The 26,140-nt window shown below is 45.5% G+C and overlaps 1 protein-coding gene across 1 annotated transcript in view; it reads right to left on the reverse strand.

The window, feature by feature from the left end:
* Positions 1-4,281: 4,281 nt before the first annotated feature.
* Positions 4,282-26,140, reverse strand: part of LOC119938175 (coagulation factor V-like) — a 44,536-nt gene continuing 22,677 nt past the window's right edge. The window contains exons 10-25 of the mRNA XM_038757880.1: positions 24,601-24,812; positions 23,485-23,635; positions 22,596-22,808; positions 19,073-21,248; positions 17,413-17,587; positions 15,838-16,074; positions 15,030-15,237; positions 14,241-14,420; positions 12,865-12,981; positions 11,990-12,061; positions 10,621-10,715; positions 10,056-10,211; positions 9,290-9,434; positions 8,388-8,539; positions 6,539-6,721; positions 4,282-4,579 (exon numbers count right to left, since the gene is read on the reverse strand). Coding sequence (XP_038613808.1) covers positions 4,433-4,579; positions 6,539-6,721; positions 8,388-8,539; positions 9,290-9,434; positions 10,056-10,211; positions 10,621-10,715; positions 11,990-12,061; positions 12,865-12,981; positions 14,241-14,420; positions 15,030-15,237; positions 15,838-16,074; positions 17,413-17,587; positions 19,073-21,248; positions 22,596-22,808; positions 23,485-23,635; positions 24,601-24,812 — 4,619 coding nt within the window. The 3' untranslated portion in view covers positions 4,282-4,432. The remainder of the gene's footprint in view (positions 4,580-6,538; positions 6,722-8,387; positions 8,540-9,289; positions 9,435-10,055; positions 10,212-10,620; positions 10,716-11,989; positions 12,062-12,864; positions 12,982-14,240; positions 14,421-15,029; positions 15,238-15,837; positions 16,075-17,412; positions 17,588-19,072; positions 21,249-22,595; positions 22,809-23,484; positions 23,636-24,600; positions 24,813-26,140) is intronic.

The raw sequence follows: 26,140 nt of genomic DNA on the forward strand, positions 1-26,140 counted from the left end.
GCAGAAAGAGCCACAGGCCTGGGAGTCCTATGACGTAAGTCATAATCCCAATTCTGCCACTGACCTGCCTTCTGTTGCGAGCTAGGCATCTAACCTTTGTGGGCCTCAGGTTCCTCATCTGTAAATATTGTATATCCTGTATATATGTTTGTACATATTTATTACTCTATTTATTTATTTATTTTATTTGTACATATCTATTCTATTTATTTTATTTTGTTAGTATGTTTGGTTTTGTTCTCTGTCTCCCCCTTTTAGACTGTGAGCCCACTGTTGGGTAGGGACTGTCTCTATATGTTGCCAATTTGTACTTCCCAAGCGCTTGGTACAGTGCTCTGCACATAGTAAGCGCTCAATAAATACGATTGATGATGATGATGATTGATGATAAAATGGGGATAAGATTTTTGCTCTCCACCCTTCTGAGGCGGGGAGGGGGACAGGGACTGTGTTCCATATGATTTTTCTATCCCAGTTGCTTAGCAGGGAACCTGACACATTGTAAGGGTCCAAGAAGTGCCGTTGTTATCATTATTAGTAAAGACAGTTTTGCTCTGGGGAAACCTGGAGAGAAAGGGAAATGGAGAGAGCAGAGTTATCCAGATCAGATTTTTTTTTATGGTGTTTAAGCACTTAGTATGTGTTCTGAGTGCTGAGGTAGATAGAAATTAATCAGGTCAGAGACTGTCCCTGTCCCACATGGGGCTCACAGTCTAAGAAGGAGAACAGGTTTTGAACCCCCTCTTTGATAGATGAGGAAACTGAGGCCCAGAAAAGCTGAGTGAGTTGCCCAAGGTCCCAGTCTTCCATCTAAGACTTGTAAACTTGTTGTGGGCAGGGAACGTGTCCACCAACTCTGTTAGGTTGTACTCTCCCAAGCGCTTAGTTCAGTGCTCTGAACACTAAGTGCTCAAATGCAGTTGGTTGCAGGTGGTATAGCTGATATTGGAACCCAGATCCTCTGGCTCCCAGGCCTGGGCTTTATTCATTAGGCCACCCTGCTTCCCGTTTCTCGGGACACAATCCACCTATCATTTTCCTTTATTTTTTTTTGAGTTTATCATGGTTTGGGGGGAAGTTCTACGGTGGGGAAGTTCTAGGGTGGGGAACTAGGGTATGTTAAGACACCCCAAAAGAACTGCAGCTTTAGGAGATTACAACAAAACATAGAGCCCTCAGTGGATTGGAATTTCCAGCTTTCCCTGGTCTGGCCTGCTCTAGTCTGCTTAGGTGGCTATTTTGTGACTTTCAGCTTGTCTGTCTCCTGTTTTGATTTTGTGTGTGTGTGTGTAGGGGAAGGCATGGTGGCAAAGGAGTGTCCAGTATTCTCGAGTGCTGTCAATGGACATTAATTCTGGTCTTAAATGGAAATGTGTGCGACTAGCCCAGGTCTCCGCAGGTCTGGGCTGCGTTGGAGCCAGGAGGGAAGAGAGCCCAGACTTTTCTTCCAGAAATACTGTTGCGCCAGTGGACTGCTGGGATGTGCAGTCCCAGCAAAGAGCCACAGATGAGCAGAGCCCCTCAACAACAGAGTAGAGATTCTTCCCAGTGAGGCAGGGACCACTTCCAGTTTGACCCAGGCTTGCTTAATCAGAAAGGAGGAGGCAGTTTATTTAGGAGGGCAGGGAATGTGTCTACCAACTCAGCTATTGTACTCTCCCAAGTGCTTATTACAGTGCTCTGCACACGGTAAGCACTCAATAGGACTGAATGAATGAATACCATTGATTGAGGGAAGGGGATGGGTTTTTGGAGAAGCTGAATTGGGGGTAGATTTTACAGAGGGGGAGATAGCATAGCTTTAGGAATGACAGCAGCATTTCTTTCCTGCGATTTCAACCCCTGCCTCCTTAGAGGAAATGCTTATAGTGCTACTGGTCCATCTGCCCCGCAGAACATATGGACATATCCATTATTTATTTACCAAATGTCTGCCATTCCCCTCTGGATTGTAAGCTCTTTGTGGGCAAGGAATGTGTCAACTAACTGTTGCATTGTACTCGCCCAAGTGCTTATTTCAGTGCTCTACACCCAATAAGTGCTCAATAAATATCACTAATTGATTGTGTCAACAGCCATCCCTATAGAGACTATACTATAACAAACAGCAGTTTTTGAATGTTTAGATGAATGGCAAGCAACACAATTGCAATTTCATTCAAATAACTCTCAGATCTTTTGAAAAGAGGGTGGGGAAAGGAAATGGCTGGAAGATATTTCTCTCCAAAGAGAGTCTTTTCATATTTTTTAATAGTATTTAAATGCTTACTATGCACCAGGCACTGTACTAAGTGCTGAGGTACGTACAAGCTAATCAGGTTGGATACAGTCCGTCGCATATGGGGCTCAGCCTTAATTCCCATTGTACAGATGAGGTAACTGAGGCCCCAAGAAGCCAGTACCTTGCCTTAGGTCACACAGCGACAATTGGTGGAGCTGGGATTAGAACTCAGATCCTCCTGACACCCAGTCCTGTGCTGCTGTGCTCTGTCCCTTAGGCCATGCTTTTTTTTCACATGCTATCCATTAGGCTTAGTAGCATTAATATTAAAGGTATTTTTATGGTCTTGTATTTTGGCTAAGCAGTTTTAGAATCCTAAAATAGCAAATCTGTACCCATATATTTTTGTACCCATATATGTCTCCCCCATTAGAGTACTTGTACACCCGGATTCTGCCTGAGGCTTCTGTTGTACTTTCCCAAGTTCTGAGTACAGTGCACTGCACCTAATGGGCATTAAGTAAATACTGTTACAACTAATGGATCCTAAACAACAGATTTCTATTTCCCTGGGCAGTATGGCTTAGCAATTGAGAGGGTTTGAGGCTTGATGCGCCACAGGGAAGAGAAACATTTAGATGAACAAACCCTCCAGATGGAACTTCGAGCTGTGAAGGTTTCATTAGGCCACGCTGTTTCCTGAACACTAAAAAGCAGTTTGAATGTAACATGAAGGGTAGCTGTTTAAGCTTTTCTTCAAGTTTTTCCTCTGTTATACCATATCTGATCTAATCATGCTTTCATAAGAAATGATTGCTCTTTTTGAGTTAAAGTTAAACCACATTCATTTGGTTACAAAGAAAGGAGCAGAGAAGCAGCATAGCCTAGTGGAAAGAGCATAGGCTTGGGAGACAGAGGACCTGGGTCCTAATCCTGACTCCACCACTTATCTGCTGTGGGACCTTGAGTAAGTCACTTTGCTTCTCTATGCCTCAGTTACACATCTCTGTGTCTGTTACCTCATCTGTAAAATGGGGATTAAGACTGTGAACCCCATGTGGGACAAGGACTGTGTCTGATCTGATTATTTTGTATCTTCCCCATCGCTTAGTACAGTGTTTGGCATATAGTAAGCAGTTAACAAATAGCCCTGGTGGGGGAGAGGGAAGAGGCTGATCCTTCCCATTGGTAGAGAAGGAAAAGCAAGATACATTAACAAGACTATCAGACTCTTTAGCCCTCTGGCTTTGATGCTTCTATTTTAAATTCAAAATCTCCCAGTTGCTCACAACCCACCCATGCTGCTGCCTCAGAGAAAATATTGATGCAGAGGAGAAGATTGAGGCACAGAGATAGAAGTTGCTCATTGACTCCATTAAACCTCTGATACCCCGTTTTACCTGGTTTCAGCAAGATGGGGAAATTTCCAAGGGAAAAGTCTCTCTCATAGCCTGAAGAGTGGGCACTGGAAAACCTGTCTATACTATACTCTGTTCAGGGCTTAGACTGTTGCGATAGAGAAGGGATTATCAAAATCACGGCATAAAATAGAAAATCGTTCAGAATTTTAGTTCTCTTTTAGGCTGCTGAGGCCTTTATCTGGTAAGAGCACACCCTGCATTAAAATGTAAAACAGCAAGTTGACAATTCTTTTTTTTTTTTTTTAAATAATACTTATGCAACAATTTACAACATAGATATTACATGGCATTAAACACTGCAAAGCAATGTTTCTTTCTAGCTATCTTTGTATGCCTAAGTAGCAAACCCTGAAATATTTCAGCAGGGCAACAACTAACCTGCTTAGGTCTATCAGTTTCAAGGTGGGAAAACTCACTTCCCATGCAATAACAGCAACACATTATATCAACATTGTTACATTATTTAAAACATAGATCGTTGGAGACTCAAATCTGCTTAACAAGTGTACTCCAAAGTGATAGATTCCCTTATGGAAAGCACCAGGCTAGTGGCATCGCCATTAATAGACTTTTCCCACAGGGATAGGAATTAATACCAGGGCATAACAGCTGCCCTCACATAATGAAGGAGAAGTGTCATGAATTAAGCACTGAATTTTATAGGTAAACCAGAAAATTGACAAACATTATGAACAATGAAAATATGTAAAGTCTGAAACAGAACCACTGGGAAATAGATTAAAACTCCCCTGCCTCCCAAAACTGAGGGTTCTCTTATGCTTTGACAATTCTAGTAAAGGTCACAGCCAAAAAGTTCCAGTCGAAGTGCAATGCTGTCATTCCAGCTTTTGGGAATGATGCGGATGAATCTGGAAAATATAGGTGGATTGAAGTAGTTCTTGACATGTCCATTAGTGTTGACGTTTCCAATAAAAATCTGGAGGAAAATCAGAGATACATTAGAGTCCATTATGAACATATATACAGATACACTCTTACGCTGAGTCTTTTTCACTCAACTTCAAACCAAGTGATGTTTACATCTATCAATTGTGTTTATAGAGCACTTACTGTGTGCCAAGCACTGTACTAAGCTTTTGGGTGTACAGCACAGAGTTGGTAGATACATTGCCTGCCCACAAGGATCTTATAGTTTAGGCCTTTGTTCATATATTTGCCCCAATTGTCCAGCACTTACGTAAGTATCTTTAAATTTTGAAATATAAATTATTTATTCATTTAATGTCTTTCCCCCTCTAGAATGTGTGTGTGTGTGTGTTAAACAGGGAACGTATCTGCTAATTCTGCTGTACTGTGCTCTCCCAAGCATTTAGTACAGTGTTCTGCACATAGTAAGCGCTCAATAAATACTACTGATTGAGGGGGACACATTAATATAAATAAATTATGAATATATTTCTAAAAGTTGGGGGCTAAGGGTGTGTGTGGTGGTGAATATCAAGTGTTCAAAGGATGCAGCTAAGTATATAGATGACACAGAAGGGAGACGGAGTGGAGGAAAAGAGGACTTAATTAGGGAAGGCCTCTTGAAAGAGATATGACCTTAATAAGGTTTTGAAGGTGGAGAGAATGGTGGTCTGGGGTATATGGAAGGGGAGGGAGATCTAGGCCAGAGTGGGGGACATAGGAAAATGGTTGGTGGTGAACTAGAAGAGATAGTCTAGGCCCTACTGAGAGCTCACCTCCTCCAGGAGGCCTTCCCAGACTGAGCCCCCTCCTTCCTCTCCCCCTCCTCCCCCTCTCCATCCCCCCGCCTTACCTCCTTCCCTTCCCCACAGCACCTGTATATACGGATATATGTTTGTATGTATTATTCTATTTATTTTACTTGTACATATCTATTCTATTTATTTTGTTAATATGTTTTGTTCTCTGTCTCCCCCTTCTAGACTGTGAGCCCACTGTTGGGTAGGGACTGTGTCTATATGTTGCCAACTTGTACTTCCCAAGTGCTTAGTACAGTGCTCTGCACACAGTAAGCGCTCAATAAATGCGATTGATAGGAGCACAGTGAGCAAGTGCAAGAGGAGCACTGTTGTATGAAATCAGTGAGGAAAGGTAGGAGGGAGCGAGCTGATTGAAGGCTTTAAAGCCGACAGTAAGGACTTTCTGCTTGTGGAGGTGGTTGGGCCACCACTGGAGGTTCTTGAGGAGTGGGGAGACATGGACTGAACTTTTTGTAGATAAACGAATTGGGCAACAGAGTAAAATGTGCACTGGGGTGAAGAGAGTCAGGAGGCAGGGAGGTCAGCAAGGAAACGTATGTAATAGTCAAGGCAGGATAGGCTAAGTACTTGGATCAGCATAGTAGCAGTTTAGACAGAGGGGGAAAGGGGGATTCTGGCGATGTGAGTTGAATGAGTGAGATGATAAGTTTGTGGACTTGTGGGATAGGGAGGCTAGTAGTATTGTCTACCGTGATGGGAAAGATGTGGGACTACAGGGCTTGGGTGGAAAGATAAGGAGTTTTATTTTGTACATGTTAAATTTGAGGTGTCCGCAGGACATCTAGGTAGAGATGTCCTGAAGGCAGGAGGAATTAGAGACTGCAGAGAAGGAGAGAGGGCAGGGCTGGAGAGATAAATGTGGGAATAATCCATGTAAAGGTGGTAGTTGTAGACATGGGAGTGAATGAGTTCTTCAAGGGGGTGGGTGTAGATGGAGACTAGAGGGGGACCCAGAACGGAGCCGTGGCACATGTTCCCCTAAAGTCAGAACTGCCCTCCCCATATTACAGGTGGCACAGAAAGGTGAAATCTGTCTGTCCAGTCATGAGGCGAAGCAATGGCTGAGCTGGAACTCAATGCCAATTCCCCCATTTCCCAATATCCTGGGCCCCCCCCGCCTCCCCTGTGGTGAGATTTCAAACTCATACCTTTGGCATCGAAGAGAGGTTCTCCGTGTAAGGTTTCCACTGTGAACCCTGATCGCTGTAAAAGACCGTGTACGTCTCCACGTACATTTCCTGGTTGAGAGACTTGGAACCTTGGGTGGTGATGGCTGTTATCTTCATGGTTTGGAGCAGGTCGATTTGCAGCCACTGGTTGTTGTTGTTTGACTAAGGGCAACACAAAGACACTCCTCAATCGAAGAGCAATTGGTGCATGTTCTATTCTGAGTAGTCCTGAGTCTAAATAGGTTAAATACTATTATTACTGTTAGATTCTGAGCCTCTCCTGGCACAGAGTGGTCCTGGAATCCCAGGTCAAGATCTCCTCAACTTATGTCACCCTCTCTGTCCACACCATTCCAACAGCTCTTCACTCTCCTCTTACTCTTCGTTGTGGGCAGGGAATATGTCCATTTATTGTTATATTGTACTCTCCCAAGCGATTAGTACAGTGCTCTGCACACAATAAGTGCTCAGAGATGATCGACTGACTCTGCACCTGCCTTTGCCCTTACCACCTTCTTTGAAGAGCTTACTTGACTCCTTGGTAATAAGAAGATAGTAATAATAATGGCTGTGATATCTATTAAGCATTTATTATGCATCAAGCACTGTTCTAAGCACTGGAAAGATCCAAGATTATCAGGTCAGACTCATTCCCTGTCCCACACAGGGCTCATAGTCTAAGAAGGAGAACAGGCATTAAATACCCATTTTGCAGATGAGGTAACGGAGGCACGGAGAAGTGAAGTGACTTGCCCAAGGTCATGAAACGTGTCCTGTTAGTGCCTCAGTTTCTAGGCACCCTTAGATCCTCTTCCTGGGAGATTGACTAATCATATTGAGTGCTTACTGGGTGCATGGCACTCTGCTAAGTGGTTGGGAGAGTACCATTTAACAGGGTTGGTAGGCACTTTCCCTGCACACTTACATGGCTGCACTCTCCCTTGAGATACTCAATTAGCATTATAATTCCCTTTTCTGTCTGGTAGGTTCCCTGTGTATGTTGAGGTGGCTGGGAATGCCATAGAAAGTCCCAAAATTACCACAGATATCCTGAGAGAAGGTGATGGGGAACTCGGAAGCCCATTTGGGTTCGGCTTGCTGTGTATCCTCCTAGACTGCCTTTGTTCATTTCTGTTCCCCCAAGCTAGTTGTGGAAGATGCAAAATAGTGATCTCTAATCCAAGCCCCTGGTTAGTTTTGACAGGTTTTTCACCAATTTCACCATGAGCATGAACTCTTCACCAGAGCTCAGCCCTCTTACTGCCTGGGGGAGGGTGGTCTCCCCCAACCACTCAGTTCAGTGTTCTGCACACAGAAAACACTCAATAAATGCCACTGATGTATTTCCTGAAACTGAGTAACTAGAGAGGCTGGGAACGATTCTAATTTAGGCACTGGAAACAGCTGAAAGACCGCAGTTCAACAACTGGGCTAGAATCTGACTATGGATAAACACCCAGCACTTAGTACAGTGCTCTGTACCCAGTAAGCACTCAGTAAATACCACCGATAGATCATCATCATCATCACTGTGGCATTTGTTAAGCACCTACTATGTGCCAGGCACTGTACTAAGCTGAGGGGCAGATACAAGCTAGCCGGGTTGAACACAGTCCCTGTCCCACATGGGGCTCCTAGGCTTAATCCCTATTTTGCAGATGAGGTAACTGAGGCACAGAGAAGTGAAGTGACTTGCCCGAGGTCACACAGGAGACGAGTGGAAGTTGGGAGCTCCCGTGCTGCTGTTCTAACCCTGCTCGGCCTCCCTAATGAGCTGTCTCTGTTTCCTTTCCTGGGCGCTTCGACAGGGGCATTTCTAAGTTTTTACCTTGGCCTGCCAGGCGTTCACCCGGCCTTGCTCGTTGAGGCGGGCAAAGGAAGGCTCCCAAGCGGTTCCCCACCAAGACGTCTTAAAGGAGGAGGCTGTGATCTGAGCTTTTGCAATCTTCTTGCTTTCCATTCCCAGGGGCATGGAACAACCTGTCAGGATAGAAATCAGGACAGGAGTCATGGAACCGTATCTTCGTAAAGACCCTTAAGAGGTCATTTGGCCCCTCCTCCCCCCGTTCCTCCCCCGACTAAATAATCACACACGGATAGGACCCTACCCTATTGGAACTTTTAAATCCCCAGAATAGAAGAATGCACCTCCTTTCCTGGAAACCCAATCCAATGTTAAACGACTTCCACTGTTAGGAAATATGAACTTTTCCTTCCTCTTTGACTAAAGGTGGATGGATAAATTAGAAATTGAAGCACGTGGATTTAAAAAGCAAAAACAAACCACAAGGGTTTTCAGAAATACAAGTCAAAGCTCCATTCAGTTGGCTCTAAAGCAGAGGGAGCTAACTGAGGCCCGGAGGAGGTAGAGGAACGAATCCTCTAGGCCTCGAGTGGAAGCTTGAATTCAGGTGAGCGTAAGTTGTAGCCAAAGTGGATTCCATCTAAAGCTGCCTCATGAGGTGGTTTCAGACTGGTTCATTTGGTATCTGTAGTGGTCTGAGAGGAGATGGTGGTTAGTCATCAGCAGAGAAGAGTCTAAAAATCTCATTGCAGCTGCCACTCCCGTGCCACCCTAGGCAGGGTGAGGGCTGTCTGGGGCCACCTGGAACTGAGGGTAAAGAACCAACTCTGTTGCTCAAAATTTGTCTTCAGTGCCATCACACAGCCTACTTACCCCTGACCAAACCAGTCTGTGGGGAGAAGAACAAAGAGGTCCACATTCCTTACCCAGCACCTCACACCCAAGCAGCTCCAGACGCAAGGTAGGCCGGCGGTAGTATAGAGTTGGATAGATCCTAACATATTTAGCCACAATAGGCGGGTCAATCTTGTTTTCCTTGATTGTGGAGGCATCTGAATTGCCATCAAAGCTCTAGTTGAAAGGAAAAAGGAGAGACGTCATGTAAGATTTTCCCCCCAAGGTAAGTAATTCCAATGGAAATAGTTCAGTTTTAGGAAAGTCGGAAATACCAAGGTTCAGAAGAGTCAGAATCTGTGCCAGTTTGTACACCTGGCAAATTGAGTCTTTTTTCTTAGTTGCATCATGTAGATGGCAAGTTTAGTGGAGAAATCTGGAAAGGTGGGTAATTTACTAAGAAAAACGTCTTAGTCCACAGTCCGCAGTATGCCTAATTACACTTAAAATCCAAACAAAATCCTTTGAAACAAAAACTAAGAATTTTTCCTTTGTCCTCTTGAGTTGATGTTCAAAATGTGGAGTCCGTTTGGTGTGTTCGGTTTTACTGTCCAGTGAAGTGTTCACTTTGATGATAAAGATGACGGCTGTCTTATGATGTAAGTTTTGAGTTCATTCTGAACCTACCATGCTGTTAGGAAATGGAAGCATTTACTGCAGAGTTCAATTCATATTAAATAATTCATTTGGAATGAGGGTCATAGATTCAGACACCTTCAAAAAGTAAGCCCTTGAGCAAACTGTCTCAATTCACCCTCTCTGAGTGATTTCCTTGCAAGTGGAATTGTGTAACCCTACCTGCTGTTTCAAAGTGCTCTTCCCTTTGAAGGTGTTCCATCTCCTCTTGTCGGTGCTGTAGGTCAGATAAAACTCAGTGGTGAAGTAGGACTTGAGATAATGTTTGGCTCCTTGAGTCTGAATCCCCGTGAGAACAACTTCCCTCTGGAGGTCAATCTATAACAACAGAAACCCAGTGGCTTCTAAGCTCATTGTGGGCAGGGAATGTGTCTGTTTATTGTTGTATTGTACCTTCCCAAGTGCTTAGTAAAGGGGTCTGCATTCAGTAAGCGCTCAATAAATACGATTGAATTAGGACACCTGCTGGCTTCATTTCAAACCGTGCAGGCTGTCCTGGGCGCATCCTCCCCCACAGCCGGACAATCCCCAGTTTTCCTCAGAGACATCAAATCCGTGCTGAGCTCCCCAGACCTTATCAAACCCACGAGACCACCCGACAGAGGAATCTGGGTTCAGGCCAGAACCCAGTCCGTCGATGGTATTTATTGAGCGCTTAACTGTGTGCCGAGCAATGTACGAATGTGATCCTTAATAAGCCAGCAGATCTCGCCAGGTGCTGATATACCTGTATCCAAGGAGTGTCAGAAGTGGACATTTCTGTGCTCCAAGCATTGTAAGATCCACTTTTGTTTAATCTTGCCAATTTAGGCTCCCAGTTACCTAGGTGAAAGAAAACCAAAAAGTCAGAAATGTAACGGAAGGCTAGGAAGTCAGTAGTATTTATTTGAGCACTTACTGTGTGCAGAGCACTGTACTGAGCACTTGGGAGAGTACAATATAACAGATACATTCCTTGCCTGCAGAATTGGTGGAGCCCCTGTGCTCCTCAGAGGAGAATGGAGAAAGGTTTGGATAGAAGCTCAGCTTCTGATATTTTCCTTAAGGCATGTTCCCCTGCCTTGGGTCTGGATTGCTCCAGTCCTCCCTATCATCCAGCAAATGGAATCCCCGTCACAATCCACATTTCCTTCTCCCCATTTCCACTGGTGAAGCAGAGAGGTTGAATCAAAAGAACTAAGGGAAAAGAGATTCTGAAAATGAATCGTGTTCCTGTCAACCCCTGTTCTTGCAACTGCCCTATGTGGGACATGGACTGTTCCACATTCTTCTTGTGAGCCTCATGTGAGATATGAACTGTCCACCCTGATTATCTTGCATCTACCCCAGTGCTTTTTACAGTGTCTGGCCCACAGTAAGTGCTTAACAAATAGTCTGGAAAAAAAAACCCAAAACAAATGCAGGAAACTCTACTTGGTAAAGTAAGAACCCCTATTTTCTCTTTACCATTTCACTTGTATTGAATTTTCAGTTACCAGAGGTAGTGATGTCTTATTGTTTTTCTAGAAATCTCAAGATTATCTTTGAGCCAATCCAAGTTCTCATCCTTTACGGATGAGGGTTTTGCCAATCCTTTTAACATCCAATACGATTTCACTCAATTGCCTCAACCCTCATAGATGCTTAAGTCTGGATTGTTTCTAGCCTTGTGTCTTTCAATTTGTCTGGTCTCCCTTCTTTGAGTCCTCTTTCTTGCCTTTCCATCTCTCCTTTCTCTCTATTTGCAAGAGTCACCATGCTGTTCCTTTGTACTCTTTGTTTAGTACTCATTTTTGCAGGCCATGTTCAGGATTTGCATTCAATCCTACCCTAACTTGCAGCCATTTCTGCCCATTTCTTCCAACTCCCTCTCTCCCTTTCCCCCAGTTAAATCCATCCCCTTTCCCAAAGTCCTCCCACTCCCCGTAATGTTCCCTGGGGAAACCTCATCCCACTTACCCAATCAGCTGCTTTTAAAACACAACTCTGCCTTTCACAGTGCCAAATCTTGTCTTCTGAAATGCCTTTCTAGTCCATTATTCACCTCCTACTATAGGATCTCAGAGTTTGCGCTTCCCAAAGAGAAGTTGTGTATTGAGAAAGGAGCTCATACTTACTATGATACTCAGACGCACTGATCTGTGAATCCAGTATAGCCCCGGTGCCGAGACCCATTGGCATTTTGCATCCTGGATGAAGAGAGTAATGTGTTTGGTGGCATTCTATCCTTAATGTGTCCTGGGAGAGGTTTTGGGGAATTGGATAAGGGAGGGGTTGGCTCAAAGAACTGAAGTTCCTCTCCTTCTGACCACCTTATTGTCTCTGGCTCCAGTGGGCAGTGGTTAGAAGTAGTGTGGCCTAGTGCATAGAGCATGAGCCTGGAGTCATAAGGACCTGGGTTCTGATTCTGTCTCTGCCACTTGTCTGGTGTGTGCTCTTGGGCAAGTCACTTCTCTGGGCCTCATCTGTAAAATGGGGATTTAAGACTGTGAGCCCTAGGTGGGGCAGGGACGGTGTCCAACCTGATTATTTTGTATTTACCTCAGTGCTTAGTACAGTGCCTGGCACATAATGAAGAATTAATAAATACCACAATTATTATTATTAATAATAAATACTATGTTTCAGGCACTGTACTAAGTCTGGGACAGATGCAAGATAATCGGGTTGGACACAGTCCCTGTCCTACATGAGGCTCAGTCTTAATCCCCATTATATAGATGAGGTAACCGAGTCACAGAGAAGTGAAGTGACTTGCCCCAGGTTACACAGCAGACATGTGGGAGAGCCAGGATTAGAAACACCAGGTCATTTTGACTCCCAAGACCAGTCTCTATCTGCTAAGCAACATTCTTTCCTCTAAATGGGAAGGAGGATGCAAGGACACTCAAGAATCCCTGCCCCGTGGCTCACTGCCTCAGCGGTACAAAAACGTTTCCATTGCCACCACAGACAGTGGTTCTGAAACAACTATGCCGTGCACAGATGGTACCTTTGTCGATTATATGGAAAATGGTTTGCATCCCTCCTTTTTGTGAATCTCCTACTGAAGTGTCTAAAAGCCAAAAACCAGGTTTTTCTGCTGTCATCTGAAGAGTTCGAAATGAGCCTAGAATGGAGAGAGAAACGGGGAATTTGTCACCTGAAGACGGACACATATTGGGTGATTTTTTTTTTTTAATGTGGTAATTTGATCCACCTAATCAGTGGTATATACTGAGCGCTTACTATGTGCGGAGCACTGTACTAAGCCCTTGGGAGAGTACAATAGAGCAGAAGCATTCCCTGCCCATAAAGAGTTTACAGCCTAGAGGGAGTGATCCTCTAGGCTCCCTTTGGCCTGCACTGGGTGAGGAGTAGCCTGGCCAAAGATAATCTAGCCTGGTTTTAGAGACCTCCGGAGAAAGATATTTTACCAACTCTTTCCAACACATTCTAGTGAACATCAGTCACCACTGGCTGGAAATTTTTTATGTTGCAGTTTAAATTTACTTACTTTTCTATGGTACTTAGTGGAAATTGAAAGCATCCTGTGTACAACAATTCTCCATATAGTCCTATTCGTCATTGGAGGCAATTATATTTCTCCTCTGTCCTTTCTTCCTTTCCCAGCCCCCAAGTTCCATGTCTCAAAAGCTAGAAAGGACTTTAAACCTCAGCCTCTTGGAGCTATCAGTAATGCTGTCTGTACGGCACAGTCACACAATTAAATCTGAAGGTTTTGTGAGGAAGCACAATGAATAGAAAAAAACATCTTCCTAGATCCTGAAATATACCCAGGATATTCCCAGACTGAATTTGGAATTACCCAGTCACTTGAACCCATCAATCATTGGCATTTATTGAGCACTTATTGTGGGCAGAGGACTATGTGAAGTGCTTGGGAGAGTAAAATCTAACAGAGTTGGTAGATGTGTTCCCTGCCCACCAGGAGCTTACGGTTTGGAGGGGGAAACGGACTTTATTATATGTAAATTATGGATGTTCATATCCCAAGCACTTCAATAGTATTTATTGAGCACTTTGTGCAGAGCATGATACTAATGTATCTATTGTTATATTGTACTCTCCCACGAGTTTAGTTCAATGCTCTGCACACAGTCAGAGCTCAAAAAATATGATTGAATGAAATAAGATTGAATGAATCAAAATGCTTGGGAGAGGACAATATATTAGAGTTGGTAGACATATTCCGTGCCCTCAAGGAGCTTACAATATACTTTAGAGCAGCGCTGTTAACGAATTTTTTAACAAATGCCTGTACATCCGGGAAGAAGGGAGAATTTGGCGACTTGGAAAACCTTCCCTCACATGTGTTTCAGAAGAATCCGTTTCTCCCCCCACCCCTCCTTGGACCTTGGTCATTACCAGGAAGGAGGGGATAGACCCCCAGCCGGTGATCTTGTTTTCCCCTTTCGAGCAAGGTCTGGCCGTGAAAGTGAACCACGTGAAGGTCTTGGGAGCCCCCCATGTTCAAGAGATGCCAGTGGACCACCTCACCCTCGTACATCCTCAGGCCCGGCAAGTAGCTGACGAGGCCATTGATAGCTGGAAGAACAAAACGTGCCAATTGAAAAATACCAGATACCGTTAATTAATGATGTTTCTTGAGCGCATACTGTGGGCAGAGCTCTGTACTGAGCACTTGGGGGAGTAATAAATAATAATAAAGATGGCATTTATTAAGCACTTACTATGTGCAAAGCACTGTTCTAAGCACTGGGGAGGTTACAAGGTGATCAGGTTGTCCCACAGGGGGCTCACAGTTTTAATCCCCATTTTACAGATGAGGTAACTGGGCAAGTCACGTAACTTCTCTGTGCCTCAAAGTCACACAGCTGACAATTAGCCGAGCCGGGATTTGAACCCTTGACCTCTGACTCCAAAGCCCGGGCTCTTTCCACTGAGCCATGCTGCTTCTCTAAGAGTAAGAGGAATAATAATAATGGCATTTATTAAGCGCTTACTATGTGCAAAGCTTGGTAGGCGTGATATCAGAACCGCTTCCCTCATTACCCACTTCCTCCCCAACCATACCGGCAATTCAGGCAGAGGGATATCCACTAATCAGTCAGTGCTATTTACTGAGCACTTACTGGGTACACAGCATTGTACCAAGCACTTGGGAGAGTACAATTCAATAGAGTTGGTAGATACCATGAAACTTGTGAGATGTTTGTACGGAGGATTTCTCCAACGTAGTCCTTTTGGATTTTTTGTCGAAGTACCAGCTCTTCTCTTCATCAAAGATCATGAAAAGCAAGACAAACTCTCGTGTGTCCACCGGCTGGTTGCTCTTTTTATGCAGTGTTCCTTTGTGACAGACCAAGAGGGGACCTATCAAGCCCGACTGGATATCTTTTTCCTGGAAGACAATAACAAGTTGTATTGTTTTCCTTCATAATAATAGTGTTTACTAAGTGCTTACTGGGTGCAGAGCACTGAGAGTGAATCTACAGGTAGGAATTCGACACAGCTTCTCAATCGCTCTCAACCCACATGATGTCATATTATTCCCTTCCTCTTGGCAAGCTTCTATTCTAACTCACTCAACTTGAAATTATCATTAGTAATAATAATGATAATATTTAAGTGCGTACTACGTGCCAGGCACTGTAATAAGCACTGGGGTGGATACAAGCAAATCCGGGGATACTAGCAAATCCGGTTGGACACAGTCCCTGTCCCACATGAGGTTCACAGTTCAATCCTTATTGTACACATTAGGTAACTGAGGAACAGAAAATCAAAACAATTTGCCCCAGGTCACACAGCAGACAAGTGGCGGAGCTGGGATTAGAACCCAATACCATCTGACTCCCAAGCCCTTGCTTTATCCACTGAGTCTTGCTACTTCTAAATTAAGCCTCCTTTAATTAGTATCCTTCCTAAAAAGCAGAGATAGAGGCTAATTTTTGCTCTCACTGGGCTGGGGTATCTTTCCAGAAATGCCCTTTGACCTTACCGGGTTCACGGCAGAGTAATAGGCCCAGATTCGGCAGGCCAATCCTTCATTTTCTGGGCCCGATTTCTCCGTCGCGTGCCACACGTAAGTGTAACTGCTATTAGGCTGCACGGCACTATCATTTTTAAACCACTCGGGCGACTCATCTTCGTAGCTCTTTCCCTCTGAAGATTTCTCATAGGAAAGCCCGTGGGCGTGGAGAGAATAAGGCCGCGATGCTAGGTTTTTAAAACGGACCTGGAAAACAGAAAGGAGAATCCTAAGAATGTTATGCAGTTGAGCCAATGCAGTGAACAGAGATTTGATGATCCCACCCCTACTCCCAGGCCCTCGCTCTATCCAGTAGACCATGGGGCTCTAGAAAAACTCTCCCTGTTGGGATTTTCCCTCCTCCAGACTCTCCCCTCCCTAAAATTTTCCGGCCTCTCCTTCACTTGCCCCAACTCTGCCTTCCAGGGGAGTTTCGTAGCCAAGTATTAACTGTTCTCTATTAATGCAGGAAGGATTCTGGTCCTTTTTCAGAAACCCAAGTGCATGTTGCACAATTAGCATTCAGCAACAAAAGGATTGGGAAAGCCTTTAAGGGAAGTAAATACGAAGTTATTATTAGTATCCAGATTCTCCAAGGGCCTGAGCTACTTTTTGGCTTTCTTTTCCAAACTTCGATAATGCAAATTTTTCCAATTATTTTGTTAAAACTGTATATGTATATAAGCGTGTGTGTGTGCACGTGTGTGCGCATGCTCTTATTCCATTAGTGAAACAAAAATGGGCCTATCCCAGGGGACACAAAAGGTGATTTTCCAAAACTGCCTCCATATCTACCTTGTATCTCACTGGGGGAGATACAAGATGTTCAGGTTAGACACAGTCCCTGTCCCAAATGGAGCTCACAATCTTAGAGGGAGGGAGAACAAGGTGGTAATAATAATAATAATAATAATAATAATAATAATAATATTGGTATTTAAGCCCTTACTATGTGCCAAGCACTGTTCTAAGTGCTGGGGTAGATACAAGTAATCAGGTTGTCCCACATGGGGCTCACAGTCTTCATCCCCATTTTACAGGTGAGGGAACTAAGGCCCAGAGAAGTTAAGTGACTTGCCCAAGGTCACACAGCTGATACGTGGCGGAGCCGGGATTAGAACCCACGACCTCCGGCTCCCCAGCCCAGGCTCTTTCCACTGAGCCACGCTGCTTCTCATTGAATACCCATTTTATAGAGGAGGACACTGAGGCCAAGAGAAGTTAAGTGACTTACCCAAGGTCACACAGCAGTTAAGTGATGGAGCTGGGATTGGAACCCTGATCCTCTAACTACCGGGCCTGTTCTCTCCCCACCAGGCCATGCTGTTTTGGGGAAAGCTTTGAGGAGCAGCAGTTGGTGAGGTGGGAGAAAGCCCAGAGCTAACACTCCTCTTTCAAACTCCCCTCTGCCGATTATCTAAGCCAGCTTTCTCTGTCAGTGCGGTTCTAAGCCATGGTTCATGCCTGGCACATTGTATACATTTAGCAAATACCATTTGAAAAAAAACACCAAACAAACCCTCCCATGCTTAAAAGCCATCTTACTTGTATCACATCATCCACCTCGGCTCTGATGACGGGGCCCAGGATTCCAAGATGCTCCTCGTCCTCCCCCCGCGGATCTGGAGTCGTGAAGGTGCTGTCGAGGTAGCTTCGGAAAATCACCTTTTTGTACACGTTGTTCCCTGCAATGCTACCGGAATGGCCCATTTTTGTTTCGCTAATGGAATAAGAGCACGTACATCAACACACGCACATAAGCGCTTATACATGTATACAGGCTTAATAGAATAATTGGAAAAATTTGCATTATCAGAAAGTTTGGAAAAAATTCTTGGCTAGATTGTAAGGAAAGTTAAAAATTGAAAGGACAAATTTCTGAAGAGAAAGCAGGTGAACTGATGCGAAGGGCCCTCCCGTCAGACGATAGATATACTGGGGATTGGAGCTGTGTTGGGGTGCTAGACAGTCGTCTGGCATCTGCTCATGCTGAAATATTATTCTGCTGAATGTAGGTATCGTTAAGCCATGGAGTAACTTGGACCCTGGGAGAATCTGGATATTAATAATTTTGGTATTTAAGTCTTGCTATTTTTATGGTACTGGTTAAGCTCTTACCATATGCCAAGCACTGTTCTAAGTGCTGGGGTATATAAAAGTTAATTAGGTTGGACCCTGTCCCTTTCCCACATGGGCCTCACAGTCTAAGTAGGAGGGAGTAGGATTTAGTCCCCATTTGGCAAATGAGGTAACGAGGCACAGAGAAGTTAAGTGATCTGGCCATGGTCGCACAGCAGACACGTGGCAGAGGTGGGTTTAGCATGCTGGTCATCTGACTCTCAGGTCCGGACTCTTTCCATTAGACCATGCTACTTTCCCAGTGGATCAGGCTGACGTCTTTTAAACCTAATGGATAAAGTTCTCAAATGAATGTTAACTGGGAGCCTTTAGCACTGAACACATTTCAGTAAAATTGTTGTTATCCAGCACACTCGAGGAATGGGACAGGTTGATTACTCCAAAACATGGATTAAGTCAGGAAGGAATAAAGAGTCAGACTGCCAGGGGAGATGCTCTCTATAAGGAAATTGGCAAAGCTTCTACAGAGTCAATCAAGCTTATTTATTGAACACTTACAGTGCTCTGCACACAGTACTAAGCACTTGGGAGAGGACAGTATGACAGCATTGGTAGACATGTCCCTTACGCACAATTAAGATTGCAGTCTTGTTGCCAGCGCTCTCGGTTTGGTAATAATAATAACCGTGATATTTGTTAAGCAATTGCTATGTGCCAAACACTGTACTAAACACTGGGGTAGATACAAGATCATCAGGTACAGTCCTCTTCTAGATCATAAGCTTGCTGTGGCCAGGGAATATGCCTGTTTATTGTTATAGCATACTCTGCCAAGCACTTAGTATGGTGCTCTGCACATAGTAAGTGCTCAATAAGTGCAATTGACTGACTGACAGGTAAAGGGAGCCAGATAATACAGTTTATTCTGTGGTTTTCGTTAAGCTATTTTATGTCTCCGATCACATAGAGTGTTTCAAACTATACTAGGCAACAATTGCACAATATGAAGTGACAGGTTAATAGAGCCCTCTAGTTGAAAATGACAACAGCCGCACGAGGCTCGTGACGGTGAACCTCTCCTCAGAAATTAGTAGCAGATAAGTTGAAAGAAGAAAATTTACCTGACCTTTTCCTCAATCCGGAGTAGTCCCAAAATACTTCCTCAGCAGCAATATAGTAATACTTTCGGTTTCCGTTATAGCTGCGGATGTACCAGGAAGCGATGGTGTCCGGATTGCGGAGTGTGTTTGGGTTTGCCCTGGAATCATTTTCATAAGGGTTATCGTAGGCCACGTATTGAATCTCAGCCAGATCTTCATCGCTGTTCTGGATCTCCAGCCCTGGAACATATTCAATGTAATCCCCATTTTCCTTGGTCAGCCCCACTATAACCTCCGGCTTCATCTGCCTGGGAGTCAGCGTGTCACCGGGTTCAGCTGGCAGAGACAAAGGGGTCTCGCTTTGGTTCAGGTTAGTGAGTGTTTGAGTGGGCTCAGGAGGAAGAAGCCGGCCAAGATCTGGCAACTCGGACACCTGATCCAGGGGCAAAGTCGTCCGTTCGAAATACGGCGTCGTCCGTTCAGAATGCGGTGTCAGGAGCCTCTGGTGACCGTCCCGCTCGGGATCCCACGTGGGCGAGGTCCGGTCAGAAGAGGACGACGGGGTCGTCTGGCCGTGACCCGGCGGTCCGGTGACCGTCTGGCGGTCAGACGGGTGAGATGGCCATTGGGAATGCAGTAGTGTCGATGTCGGATAGAGATCTGGCAGTCGGGGGCCCAGCGGAGAGGCTGTCTCGTTGAAACGGGGAGATGGTGGGGACGGCTGGTTAAAAGCCGGCCCTGGGGATGTCGGGATGGGGTCCTGCAACGAGACATTTTGATCGAGAGGCAGAGGCAGGGGCTCGTGGCTGGGGCCCAGTGAAGGAGACATGTGATCGAAGCTCAGCGGCTGGAGTGACTGATTGACAGTCAACAGCGGGGATGTTGGACTGACAGCCGGGGAAGGGCTTGTCCAGTTGGACTCATTGAGCGAGGAGGTGCGATTAGCTGGGTCAGGTGAAAATGAGCCATTTGGCTTACTTCCATGTAGAGGATTAAAGCCCCTTGGAGACATTGCAAAATGGGAAACTGATTTATCAATTTTCTTTCTTCGGGTCTTAATGAAAGCCATCGCTGGCCTTAATGGGGTGTTCACACCATCCGCTCCCTGATTCGGGAGTTTGGGCTTGGCTCTCTTTATTTTTTGCCTGTGTTCTGCAAGCTTCTGATGGCTCACTGGTGTACCCTGTTTGTTAGCCAAATGGATGCGCTCTCTCCAAGACTCAGAGGCAAACCAGGGGCCTTTTGGGACCTTGTTGAATGACGTGCCTTCATTTGTACGTTTAATGTTTTCTAAGCCCTCTTTCTCAGAGCCCAGATTCCAGTTCTCAATGGGCATCTTAGATGGGTCCTTCCGCCCTGAGAGGAACTGATGACCGGGAGGTTGTCTTCTTGCTCCTGGAGTGACACTGCTGAGTAACGAAGAATCTTCCGAAGGGACACCCTCCGGAGAGCTACCCGAGGCTATTTCTGATTGAGGGAGAGGGCGTCTTTCTGACCCCTCGCCACCTTTCTCCACTAAACTCAAATTATCGGAAACTTGGGACATAGCCCTTGCTTGACTGCCTTCCTCCTCGGCAACTTCCTGGCTCATTCCTTCCCCATCGGGAAACAATCCCATCTCCTTCACATCTGAAGCTGGGATGCCTTCGAGTTGGTCAGAAGGGAGTACGGAATTCTCCGCTACAGAGCGTTGTACGATGGAATGCCCGCCTGCTCCCTGGAGATGCTCCGGAAGATTCCCGGCTGTCGGGATGGCGGGGTCAGGGGAGGTGGTCTGAGGTTCTGACAGGTCTTCTGTCAGGAAGCTCTCAATTTTACGTGGCGGCGAAGGGTCTGACGCATTAGCTTCTCCGGTACTCTGCGTACTGGGATCCAGACTATCATTTAGAGCAAGAGCTGTAAGATTCGGGAGCAGCTCTAATTCTGGAGCCACTCCTCTATTTTTGAAGGATCTTAGTCCTAGTTCTAAAGCCAGGGCATCTTGATAATCAAAAAAATCCTTGTCGGGTAAAGGGTCTTCTGAGTTACCATCAGGAGAGACGGGGTCGGTGAAGTCAGACTTAAGAGTCTTCTTTATTGAATCAAATATGATTTCCTCATAATCATAATTGGAGTAATCTCTTATACATTTGACATCCCGGAATTTGAGCCCTATGCTTTCATCTCTCTTCGCTGACCCCATGGAGGTCACCATCCAGGTCCCTGGAAAACCATGAAGAAAACTTGGGTTGCAGAAGACTGAATGCCATCGGGATCTGTCTGATCATTTGGATCAGCCCTTTCTTTCCCATCTCCCACCCCCTCTGGACACTGCCGATGCTCCTTCCAAGTAGGAGAGCAGCTACAAGGAAAAACAGGAACAGTAGGGCAAGGGAGTAATTGAGACATGGGAGTTAAAGGTCCCCCTTCCAAACAAAAGAAAAACACCTTCTGTACAGCCGCTGTCTAAACAGCATAATCTAGCAGAGAGGACTCGATAGATGTGTGAACTTTCATTCTGTGCACGGACCAGGCCAAAAGAGAGAAGGTTTTTTTGGCGGGGGTTGAGGCTTGGGAGGGGACAGGCTTCAGAGAGCTAGTAGGTCAGAAAACCACCATTTTGGGTCTTTTCATAATTATGGTATTTGTTAAGGGCTTACTCCGTGGCAAGCACCACACAGATGTCAGGGGTAGATACAAGATCATTAGGTTGGATACAGTCCCTGTCCCACTTGGGACTGACGGTCTAAGCTCCAATGGGAAACTCAGGTTTCGTTAGAGATCTGAGATGAGCAAATGAGGGAGTCCAACTCAAAAAGTGGTGGGAGTCTATCACCCCCTACGATCCCCCACGAAGTGGGGCCCTGTGGACCTCAAGAACATAGTCTGCGTCCAGCATACCTTCTGTGAACTATTGGACAGACCATCATCTGATGTACTCGAAGAGTATACTGATTATATAACTATCAGAAGGTTGCATCGTGGTCTAGTGGATAGAGCATGGGCCTGTAAATCAGAAGGACCTGGGTTCTAATCCCGGCTCCACCGCTTATCTGCTGTGTGACTTTGGGCAAGTCACTTCACTGCTCTGGGCCTCAGTTACCTCATCTGTGAAATGGGGATTAAGGCTGTGAGCCCCATGTGGGACATGAACCTGTCCAACCTGATTAACTCATACCTACCTCTGCGCTTAGGAAAGTGCCTGGCACTTCTGGACTGTGAACCCGTTGTTGGGTAGGGATTGTCTCTATTTGTCACCAAATTGTACTTTCCAAGCGCTTAGTACAGTGCTCTGCACACAGTAAGTACTCAATAAATACGAATGAATGAATTAACATAGTGCTTAACAAGTATCATAAAAAAGTGTCTTCCAAACTGCCAAGAAAGCTGTGTTAAGCTGTTGTGAGGCAGCCCTATAATCAATCAATTCATTGTATTTATTGAGCAATTACTGTGTGCAGAGCACTGTACTAAGCTCTTGGGAGAGTACAATATAACCATAAAACAGGCACATTCCCTGAGGAACAATAGTCACTAAACAAAATGGCCCAGTGAAGCCTTTCTACTTACCAACATTGTCCATTGGAACGGTAACGGATTTTCCACTCATGGGGAAGAGAGTCAGGACATCTTCTGGCCTCCCTTCGTACCAAAAGGAGTGTCCGGTGAAGTGAACGGTGACAATCGTGTTCTGGGAGCCTATGCTGCAGAAGTTCCACTGGACGACGTCGTCGAAGCAAAATCCCAGGATTGGAAGGCTCTCGGGCACAAAGCCATTAATGGCTGAAATCAATCAATCAATGGTATTTGTTGAGCGCTTACTATGTGCAGAGCACCTTACTAAGAGCTTGGGAGAGTACAATACAACAGAATTAGCAGACAGGTTCCCTGCTCACAACGAGCTTACAGTCCAGAGAAAGAAAAGTCTGAAAGAAAAAGGAACGCAGGTTGCCAAACCACCCATCTTTCAGCAGCCCTGAAATAGTCACCCCACTCACCGGACCCTCCAAGAAGCAATGAGCAAAGGCTTCAGTGACGCTCTTCGTACCCGACCCCCGAACTTCAGCCAAAAGGATCAATCAATCAATCAATCGTATTTATTGAGCGCTTACTGTGTGCAGAGCACTGTACTAAGCCCTTGGGAAGTACAAGTTGGCAACATATAGAGACAGTCCCTACCTAACAGTGGGCTCACAGTCTAAAAGGGGGAGACAGAGAACAAAACCAAACATACTAACAAAATAAAATAAATAGAATAGATATGTACAAGTAAAATAGAGTAATAAATATGTAGAAGGATGGATTCTAGCAGCCCTGTTCTCATGCTACTCATAGAGGACTGGAAGGAATCTCGAGCAATAATTGTCCCACCTCCTTCCTCTCCGCCTTCGACAAGGGCCATAGTGAATTCCTACCATCTGAGTGAAAAATCTCAAGAACGAACGGGGCATCTACTTACTGCTCATGACGTTCGACTCATAAAACCTGGGATCGTCTCGTTTGACGCTGGCGGGGTCTTGGCAAAATTTGTTGATGTTGTCCTCGATGTACCAACTGTTGTTCTCATCGAAGACAGCAAACACGACTTGCTGCTCAATATCCGCTTTCATCTGAAAGTCAATGGCCGGGTCGTATTACAGAGGCGTTATTTTAAAAGTAGGCTCGCATGATACCAAAACGGACCTCTCCCCAGAATTGAAAGGGTATCTCTTTTTAGGTATTTGGAGTCCCAAGTTTTGGTTCATTGGAATAGGATATTTTAAACCTCCCAATCCCTGAGAAGTAGCGTGGCCTAGGGGAAAAAGCACAGGCTTGGGAGTCAGAGGACCTGGGTTCTAATCCTGGCTCTGCCACTTGCCTACTGTGTGCCCTGGGCATAACCTCTCTGGGCCTGAGTTTCCTCAACTGTAAAAATGGGGATTTGATATCTGTTTCCTCGCCTGCTTAGTCTCTGAGCCCCATGGGGGACAGGGACTTTGACCTGATCAAATTGTATCTACCCCAGTGCTTGACACACAGTAAGTGCTTAACAAAGCATTATAATTAAGAATTTCAGGTACAAACAGGTCCACCCATACATAAACTACAAAAGTTCCAATTTCCAAATCTCAATTACCAGAATTTATCGCATGCACTCGTGGAAAAAATTCTGGGAAATTGTTTGAAGCAGCTTTGCACTGTGGATAGAGCATAGGTCTGGAACTCAGAAGGTCATGGATTCTAATCCTGGCTCCGCCTCTTGTCTGCTTGTGACCTTGGGCAAGTCACTTCACCTCTCTGTGCCTCAGTTACCCCATCTGTAAAATGGGGATTAAGACTGTGAGCCCCACATGAGACAGGGACCATGTCCAACCCGATTTGCTTGTATCCACCCTAGCATTTAGTACAGGGCCGGGCACATAGTAAGTGCTGAACAAATACCATAATTATTATAATTATTATTATGTTGTAGAGCTCTGCATATCCAAATAAGGATGGACAGGATTCTAGCCCAATCTGCTCTCTGATTCAGGAGCTATTTCTTGACTGAATGAACGTTTACCCTCTCTGCAGGGTTACTGCCAGAATGCAGTACCTGCATGCCCCGTTTGTCCAGGGACCGGCCCTTGCAGATCAGAAGGAGCCCGATCAGGCCAGAGGCGATATCCCTGGTGACATCCACCGCGCTGTAATAAGGTCTTGTGATGCACTGTACATCCTTCTCGGAAGGTTCGTCGGACTCCAAGATGTTCCACTGATAGGTGTAGATTTCACCCGGCTGCACTGCTCTGCTCAGGGTGCTGTTGCCTGAAGGATAATTTATCATCATCATCAATCGTATTTATTGAGTGCTTACTATGTGCAGAGCACTGTACTAAGCGCTTGGGAAGTACAAATTGGCAACATACAGAGACAGTCCCTACCCAACAGTGGGCTCACAGTCTAAAAGGGGGAGACAGAGAACAAAACCAAACATACTAACAAAATAAAATAAATAGAATAGATATGTACAAGTAAAATGGAGTAATAAATATGTACAAACATATATACATATATACAGGTGCTGTGGGGAAGGGAAGGAGGTAAGATGGGGGGGATGGAGAGGGGGACGAGGGGGAGAGGAAGGAAGGGGCTCAGTCTGGGAAGGCCTCCTGGAGGAGGTGAGCTCTCAGCAGGGCCTTGAAGGGAGGAAGAGAGCTAGCTTGGCGGATGGGCAGAGGGAGGGCATTCCGGGCCCGGGGGTTGACGTGGGCCGGGGGTCGATGGCGGGACAGGCGAGAACGAGGTACGGTGAGGAGATTAGCGGCAGAGGAGCGGAGGGTGCGGGCTGGGCTGTAGAAGGAGAGAAGGGAGGTGAGGTAGGAGGGGGCGAGGTGATGGACAGCCTTGAAGCCCAGGGTGAGGAGTTTCTGCCTGATTATTATTCATGATGGCTTTTCTGTATGGTGGAAAACATTTCTGGCAAGCGGCTTATCCGAGCCTTCTGGTTAAGCCAGGCCAGGGTATGCGGTCCTGCAACCCTGGGAATTCTGCCACGTTTCACCCAGTCATCCCAGGGCGTGGCGGCTGGCCTGTCCAAATACCACGTGAAGGAAAACTTACGTGGCTCTTACTCCCCGCACACTCCCCGACCCGGTTCTTCTGACAGCACGTCGGGCTGAACTCAAATGTTCACGATAGCATTCCTTTCTTCTGCTGTTGCATTCCCTTCCAAAACTCCTATTGAAAACCCGGGTTCTGACAGAACTGACTGACCCTACTCTGATCAGTTGGATTTATTGAGCACTAACTGTGTGCACAGCACTGTACTAAGCGCTTGGAAGAGTATGGTAGAACAATTCCCTGCCCACAACAAGATTAGTCTGAACATAAGTGCCCTTTGCTAGCTGCACTTTGGCCATTCATTTAGGTGGAACAAATCGCTTTCAGTTGACTCTGGGGAAGTTTTGGTCTCATTTATGACTTGACGCCTGTCCACATGTTTTGTTTTGTTGTCTCTCTCCCCCATCTAGACTGTGAGCCCGTTGTCGGGTAGGGACTGTCTCTATATGTTGCCGACTTGTACTTCCCAAGCGCTTAGTACAGTGCTGTGCACACAGTAAGCACTCAATAAATACGATTGAATGAATGAATTT

This window comes from Tachyglossus aculeatus, chromosome 16, assembly GCF_015852505.1.
Source record: "Tachyglossus aculeatus isolate mTacAcu1 chromosome 16, mTacAcu1.pri, whole genome shotgun sequence".
Taxonomy (NCBI): domain Eukaryota; kingdom Metazoa; phylum Chordata; class Mammalia; order Monotremata; family Tachyglossidae; genus Tachyglossus; species Tachyglossus aculeatus.